Raw genomic sequence first — 8,278 nt, forward strand, 5'->3', positions numbered from 1 at the left:
ATCCCTTGGGGTTGGAGGGTTCCTGGGCGGAAGATGCCTCAGTCAAACCCATCGAATTCAGCACCGCCTTCCTAACCTGCAATCTTCTTCCCGACCTCTCCGCCCCCACCCCAGTCTGACCTATCACCCTCACCTTGACCTCTTTCCACCTATCACATTTCCGACGCCCCTCCCCCAAGTCCCTCCTCCCTATCTTTTATCTTAGCCTGCTGGACCAACTTTCCTCATTCCTGAAGAAGGGCTAATGCCCGAAACGTCGATTCTCCTGTTCCCTAGATGCTGCCTGACCTGCTGCGCTTTTCCAGCAACACATTTCCATCTCTTATTATCGCAATTCCCAAACATGGATAATTGAGGTGGGTTCTGGTAATGACATGTGCTATTCTGAAAAACATGTCAACTGTCTTTATTCTATTACTTCAGTATTGACTGATGGTCAACAAATCACTAAATAGCCACCTTAGTTGGAAACCCTGAGAATGTTTGTCATACCTTTGGTCTTCTGAACCATTCTCTTCAATTACCACAATTGTGTCATCAGCAGTCATTACTTAATGCACATTATACATTTTTGTAAAATATTTGTCTTTGGGCCAACTGGTTGTTTGTTGTCAGCACTGCTCTTTATCTTAGACTAGGACTACAAGTTGTCAAAGGATCATTTTCAGTTGATCTCAAAGTGAAACTTTATTGCTGGAACAGCACAGCAGGTCAGGCAGCAGCTGCCTGGCCTGCTGTGCTGTTCCAGCAATAAAGTTTCAACTTTGATCTCCAGCATCTGCAGACCTCACTTTCTCCCCTGATCTCAAAGTGAGCAAGACTACATTAATTCCTGGAAATGATCTGTTTTAGTATGAATGCGGCATATATGATAACTGAATTACATTGTATTGCAGGAATCAATTGACAAAATATAGAAAGCAGTTCCTTTAAAGCCTTCGGACAGGTTACTTGTCAGTTTTGAAGAATCACTGGACCTGGATCTTTAACTTTGTTTTCTTTCCACAGATGCTGCCAGATCTGTTGAGTTTCTCCAGAAAATTCTGGTTTGGTTTCAGATTTCTAGCACCTGCAATTCTTAGTTTTAGCTTACTACTATAATTTTCTGAATGAATTTGGACAGAGCAATAGTCCAATTTTATTTTGGGTGTGTAGTCAGATTAACTGTTACTTGAAAGTTGTTATGTAATACAATCTGCTAATATAGTGAGTCAGTTGATCTGTTATTTGACATTTTAATGGGCAGTACTGTCTAAAGTTATAAATTATTCCCCTAGTGTAACACAGTAGTACCTGCTACTACTGGTTACTTGCTCCCTTTTGCCTTTTTATTACATTTTTGTGCAACCTTTTTCTCTGAATAATGGTGGATTTGAGTAAAATTACAACATTTAAAACACATTTGGATAAATTAAATGAATACAAAAGGACTGGACAGATTTTGGCCAGGAGCAGGTAGGTGGGACTAGTTTAATTTGGCCTTATGTTCAGTGCAGACTGACTGGAGCAAAGGGCCTGTTTCTGTGTTTTCTGACTGTAATCTAATAAATTTACTAAAAGTAATCTGCAACACAAACTCTTCAGAAACTCACCAAAACTGAAAGACCTTGATCCAGATATCTGGGAAACAGTTTGTTTGTCGGCTTTCCAATGAATCTGAAGAGCTTCAGCTGACCCGCCTTGTAAAGATTTCTCTCTGGTAAAAACAACAGCTTTTACTCATTTTCAAATTTTTAAAGACCAGATCTGCTGTACTAACCAAGTGAAAATATTTATAGCTCCATAACAGATTTTCAATTCCATTCTTAACATTTCCCATCTCACTCCATTGCTGTTTTAATTTCACCCCATTTATTTATTTCTTTTCCATTTTTGAGTTCTATCACTTGCATTCTACACCATCCAACAATCAAATTTGATTCTATCATCAAGTCTGATAGAGACTGGGAAGAAAAACTCTATGCAAGACCGGTTAAAACACCTTCCTACAGTCACTGCAATGCTAAACTTCAATATTTACAGGAAGCTGAAGAAAAACCAGAAAGAGGAAATTGATGCCTCTCCTGAATTTCGCAGTAGCACCAGCTCAGGTAGCCAACTCCTTGTTGTATTGAATATCTTTAGAATGCGACAACTAGGAGGAGGAGTCAATTCAGTCCCTCAAGCCTGCGGCATTATTTAATATAATTACAACTGATCATATCTTGGCTTCAGGTCCACTTTCCCTCTCACTCCTCCCTTTAAGCTATTACTAATTAAAAATCTGTCCACCTCCTCAAATTTATTTAATGCCCTGACATCCATAATGCTCTACAGAAATGGATTTCACAGATTGACAATCCTAAGAAAAGCAATTACTCCTCACCTGTTTCAAATCTGACCCCCTTTAGCCTAAAACTACAACCTCTCCTTCTAGATTGCCCTGTCAAGGGAAACATGTGCTCTGTGTCTATTTGGTGTAATCCCTTTCACATTTTATAAATCTCAATTAGATGTCCTCTCATGTTTCTAAACTGTCAACCTAAACTGTTCAATTTCTCTTTGTAAAACAGGTTTTCACTTCTGGAATTAAATCTAGTGAACCTTCTTTGAACTGTCTCTAATGCAATTACATCCCTCAAGTAAAGATGGTATGTAATACTCCAGATGCAGTTTTACCAATGCCTTGTAAAGTTGCCCACTTTTACACTATTCCTTCAGCCAAAAAATGCCAAAACTCCATTTGCACTCCGTATTACCTGCTCTAAGACATGTTAGCTTTTTGCTACTCATGCACAAGGATAACTAGATCCTTCTGCACTGAAACATTTTGAAGTTTCTCTCCATTTAGATAGTAGGTTGCCCTTTGATTCTTCCAAATCAAACTGGCCCATTCACCTAACCTATTCGTAGCCATTTCTAAATTAAGTTGCAGTCGAGAAATTTATCACTTATTGGTATCATCTGCAAGTTTGGTGACCGTACATTTTATCCCTGCACCCAAGACGAAAGTAAATAAAGTGAGAAACATTTAAAGAAACAATTCAAACAGGTTTAACAAAAATACATTCTTTTAAATATGAAAAGGTAAGCAAGAAAGATCCATCCATGGCTTTCTAGGGAGATTAAAAATTATATTCAATTAAGAGAGGCTTATAATACAAAGTCCTGAAGGGCTTATGCCCCAAAACGTCGATTCTCCTGCTCCTTGGATGCTGCCTGATCTGCTGCCCTTTTCCAACAACACATTTTTCAGGTTACACACTTTGCCAGGAAGAAGAGGAGCTGAATATAATTTAATTGCTCAGATGGCAGAAAGCTGAAGCAGAAAGGAACTTTGGGATCCTAGCAAATAAACCACAAAAAGCTTGTATTAAAAGGTCAGTCTGTATTGGGGAAGGGAAATAATTGGTTTCAATTCAAAAGGGAATGCAGTATAAAATTAGGGAAGCATTGCTAAAATTGTACAAGATGCTAGTCGTAGTACTCCTGGAATACAGTGAAGAGTTTTGGTCACCACACTGAAGGAAAGGTATATCTGCCTTGAACGATATCCAGAGAAGGTTCACTATGTTACTTCTAGGTAAAGATTAAGTTTTGCATGAGGAAAAGTTGAATAGTTTGGATTTGTACTCATTGGAATTTAGAAAAACAAGAGGAGACCTTATTGAAACACAGGATTCACATGGGACTTCACAGGGTAAAAGTTGAGAGGTTGAATCTCCTTCTGAGAAAATTCTTTAGATTAGATTAGATTAAATCTAATCCAAAACTTTTAACGTGAGGTTTAACGTGAGGGGGGGAAAAGATTTAAAAATAGACCAAAGGGGAAGCTTTTTCACACACAGGGTGGTGTGTGTATATAGAATGAGTTACCAGAGGAAATGTAGAGGTAAGTACAGATACAATTTAAAAGGCCATCTGAATGGGTACATGAAAAGGAAGTGTTTAGAGGGATATGGGCAAAATGCTGGCGAATGGGACTAGATTAATTTGGGATATCTGGTTGGTGTGGAGGAGTTGGACTGAATGATCTGTTCAACTCTATGATTCTATAAACATATGAAACTTGAAGCTAATGATGACAAAATCATTTAATTATTGACAAAATCATTTAATTGTTGGCAAAATCCACCTAGTTCATGAATGACCCTTATTAAAGGATAACTGCAATCCTACCTGGTTTGACCTACATGCAACATCGGATCCACAGCAACGTGATTGACTCTTAAATCCCCTCTGAAATGGCCTAGCAAACCACTCAGTTCAAATGCAATTAGGGACAAGCAATAGATGCTGGCCTTGTCTACATCCCAGGGTACTGAAGGAGGTGGCTCAAGAAATCGTGGATGCGTTGGTGATTATTTTCCAGAGTTCGTTAGATTCAGGATCAGTTCCTGCAGATTGGAGGGTGGCTAATGTTGTACCACTTTTTAAGAAAGGTGGGAGAGAGAAAGCAGGAAATTATAGACCAGTTAGTCTGACCTCAGTGGTGGGAAAGATGCTGGAGTCTATTATAAAGGATGAAATTATGACACATCTGGATGATAGTAACAGGATAGGTCAGAGTCAGCATGGATTTATGAAGGGGAAATCATGCTTGACTAATTTTGTAGAATTTTTTTTGAGGATGTAACTCTGAAGATGGACGAGGGAGATCCAGTAGATGTAGTGTACCTGGACTTTCAGAAAGCTTTTGATAAAGTCCCACATAGGAGGTTAGTGAGCAAATTTAGGGCGCATGGTATTGGGGGCAAAGTACTAACTTGGATTGAAAGTTGTTTGGCTGACAGGAAACAAAGAGTAGTGATAAACAGCTCCATTTCGGAATGGCAGGCAGTGACCAGTGGGGTACCGCAGGGATCAGTGCTGGGACCGCAGCTTTTTACAATATATATTAATGATATAGAAGATGGTATTAGTAATAACATTAGCAAATTTGCTGGTGATACTAAGCCAGAGGACAGGGTGAAATGTGAGGAGGATGTTAGGAGATTACAGGGTGACCTGGACAGGTTAGGTGAGTGGTCAGATGCATAGCAGATGCAGTTTAATGTAGATAAATGTATGGTTATCCACTTTGGTGGCAAGAACAGGAAAGCAGATTACTACCTAAATGGAATAAGTTTAGGTAAGGGGCAGTACAAATAGATCTGGGTGTTCTTGCACAACAAGTCAATTAAGGTAAGCATGCAGGTACAGCAGGTAGTGAAGAAGGCTAATAGCATGCTGGCCTTCATAACAAGAGGGATTGAGTATAGAAGCAAAGAGATTCTTCTGCAGCTGTACAGGGCCCTGGTGAGACCACACCTGGAGTATTGTGTGCAGTTCTGGTCTCCAAATTTGAGGAAAGACATTCTGACTATTGAGGGAGTGCAGCGTAGATTCACGAGGTCAATCTTAAAAATACGGGGTAGGCCATTTAGGACAGAGATGAGGAGAAACTTGTTCACCCAGAGAGTGGTGGCTGTGTGGAATGCTCTGCCCCAGAGGGCAGTGGAGGCCCAGTCTCTGGATTCATTTAAGAAAGAATTGGATAGAGCTCTCAAGGATAGTGGAATCAAGGATTATGGAGATAAGGCAGGAACAGGATACTGATTAAGGATGATCAGCCATGATCATATTGAATGGTGGTGCAGGCTCGAAGGGCAGAATGGCCTACTCCTGCACCTATTGTCAGCCATGCCCGCACCCCATGAAAGAATTTAGAAAAAAAAAGTTCAATAGGATAGTGAAGGCTGCCTTTGGTATGCTTTCCTTTAATCGGTACAGGAGTTGGAAGGTCATCTTGCGGCTGTACAGGACATGAGTTACACCACTGTCGAAATATTGCGTGCAATTCTGGTCTCCTTCCTGTCGAAAAGGAATTGTAAAACTTGAAAGGGCTCAGAAAAGATTTACAAGGACGTTGCCAGGGTTGGAGGATTTGAGAGGCTGAACAGGCCAGGGCTGTTTTCCCTGGAGCATCGGAAGCTGAGGGGTGACCTTACAGAGGTTTACAAAATCATAATGGGAATGGATGGCGTAAATAGGCAAAGTCTTTTCCCTGGGGTGGGGGAGTCCAGAACCAAAGGGCTTAGGTTTAGGGTGAGGGGGGAAAAAGATATAAAAGACACCTGAGGGGCAACTTTTTCAAGCACAGGGTGGTACATGTATGGAATGAGCTGCCAGAGGAAGGGCAGGATGCTGATACAACTGCAACCTTTAAAAGGCATTTGGATGGGTATATGAAAACGAAGGGTTTGGAGGGATATGGGCCGGGTGGGACTAGATTGGGTTGGGATACCTGATCGACATGGATGGGTTGGACAGAGGGTCTCTTTCCGTGCTGTACACCTCTGACTCTAAATGCACATTAAGTATGAAAATGACCAACTGTAATCATAAACAAGAATTTTAAATGTAAACAAAGCAAATCACCCAGGTATGAGGAGACAACTGACTATGCTAATTAATAAATAACAAGACGACAGTAAATAAAGTGAGAAACATTTAAAGAAACAATTCAAACAGGTTTAACAAAAATACATTCTTCCAAAAATGAAAAAGGCAAGCATGAAAGATCCATCCATGGCTTTCTAGGGAGATTAAAAATTATATTCAATTAAGAGAGGCTTATAACACAAAGAATACTAGTGCAACCTCTTCACTTTTTATACTCAATGCCTCGAATAGCAAAACCAAGGATCCAATTTGCTGCAGTGTCCTTAAAGAGAACCTCGCTCTCGAGCTTCACAGGAATTAATCAGAGTCAGTTCCGATCAATACGGATGGTCCGCTCACCTGTCATTGGGTGGTCTCATCCGGACACACACTTGTACCGCGCCCTCCTCCGACATCCTGGGCCCGACCCTGCACCCGGTTCAAGCCAAACGCAACTCAGATCGCCGCCCTCCCCCTTCCTCCCGGAGCCGCGTTCCCTCCCGGGGCTTGTGTTGGCGTCAGGGCCGCTTTCTCCCTCTCCCTCCCGGGGCTTGTGTTGGCGTCAGGGCCGCTTTCTCCCTCTCCCTCCCGGGGCTGGTGCCGGTGTCGGAGCCGCTTTCTCCCTCCCGTGGCTGGTGCTGCAGTCTCTCGTTCTAACTCCGCTCCTCTCTCTCTCTCTCCCCTCCCCCCACACTGTTCAAATTTCGCGGCTCCAATCTGATTGGTTGACACTCCAGATTTTCGGTTAGCCTGGACTCTTCCACTCGTGTGGGGGGGGGGGGGGGGAGGTATGAATAATTTAGACTCACCCACAGCTGGTGGATGGGGAGGAGGCAAAACAAAAATCCAAAGTAGACAGGCAGAGGAGGCTGGAAGAACACAGGCAGTATCAGGAGATGGAGAAATCGACCTTTCGGATGTAAGCAGGCACCAATGTTGTCACCTCAAAACAAAAACAATTTACTTACACCAAATCCACTGGTCACCTCTTACTGACTCTGCTATTAACATCCATAAAAATGTCCAACAGGTCTGTCAAACATAATTTCCTTGTTTTTTGTTGATGCAGCCTAATCATAGTTTTTAGTTGTTCAGTGATTACATCCTTTATAATTGACTTCCCTCCAACTGACATCAGGCAAACAGATCTGTAATGCGTCATTTTCTCTCTCCCTCTTTAAATAGTTGGGTTACACCTGCAAACTTCGAATCTACTGGAAGTATTGCAGAATCATAGACTTTTGAAAGATGCTCACCAATGCCCCCTTTATCCTTATGGCCATCTTCTTCAATACTTTGAAATGTATATCATGAGGTTGTGGGGACCTGACAACTTTCAGACCCATTAATTTGTCCAGCCTTACCATTTTATGAATACTGATTTATTTCAGTTCCTTATTTTCACTAGGATGCTGGAAAACTGAAATAAGAATAGAAAATGCTGGAGAAATTCAGCAGGTTTGGCAGTATTTGTGGAGAGAAACAGTTAATCCGATATGAATTTCGTCAGAACTAGAAGGTGTTGGAAAATTGTGGTTCTTAGTTGCATAAAAATACAATTTTCCAACCTCTTTCAGTTTTGAAAAAGGCCATGTCCAATGTTGTATTCCATCTGCCACATTTTTGCCTGCTCTCCTGGCTTGACAAATCCCTCTGCATTCACCCCGCTTCCCCAACACTAGCTGTCCTTCCACTTATCTTTGTGTTATCTGCAAACTTAGTAACAATGCTCTCACTAAGTTCACCCAGATAACTGGCCTTTAATAGCTGAAACATAGAGTTTAAGAGCAGGCAAGTGATGCTGTAACAGTATAAAACATTGGTTAGGCCATATCTGAAGTATTGTGGATAGCTCTGGAATTTCATTATGAACAGG

General features: G+C 41.4%; 1 protein-coding gene across 2 annotated transcripts in view; it reads right to left on the bottom strand.

Moving 5' to 3' along the window:
• Positions 1-7,058, bottom strand: part of cenpe (centromere protein E) — a 108,244-nt gene extending 101,186 nt beyond the window's left edge. For both annotated transcript variants that reach the window (XM_043720261.1, XM_043720253.1), the window contains exons 1-2: positions 6,763-7,058; positions 1,593-1,696 (exon numbers count right to left, since the gene is read on the bottom strand). In XM_043720261.1, coding sequence (XP_043576196.1) covers positions 1,593-1,696; positions 6,763-6,818 — 160 coding nt within the window. In that variant the 5' untranslated portion in view covers positions 6,819-7,058. The remainder of the gene's footprint in view (positions 1-1,592; positions 1,697-6,762) is intronic.
• Between the last annotated feature and the right edge of the window lie 1,220 nt (positions 7,059-8,278).

Source organism: Chiloscyllium plagiosum, chromosome 2 (genome assembly GCF_004010195.1).
Source record: "Chiloscyllium plagiosum isolate BGI_BamShark_2017 chromosome 2, ASM401019v2, whole genome shotgun sequence".
NCBI classification, from domain to species: domain Eukaryota; kingdom Metazoa; phylum Chordata; class Chondrichthyes; order Orectolobiformes; family Hemiscylliidae; genus Chiloscyllium; species Chiloscyllium plagiosum.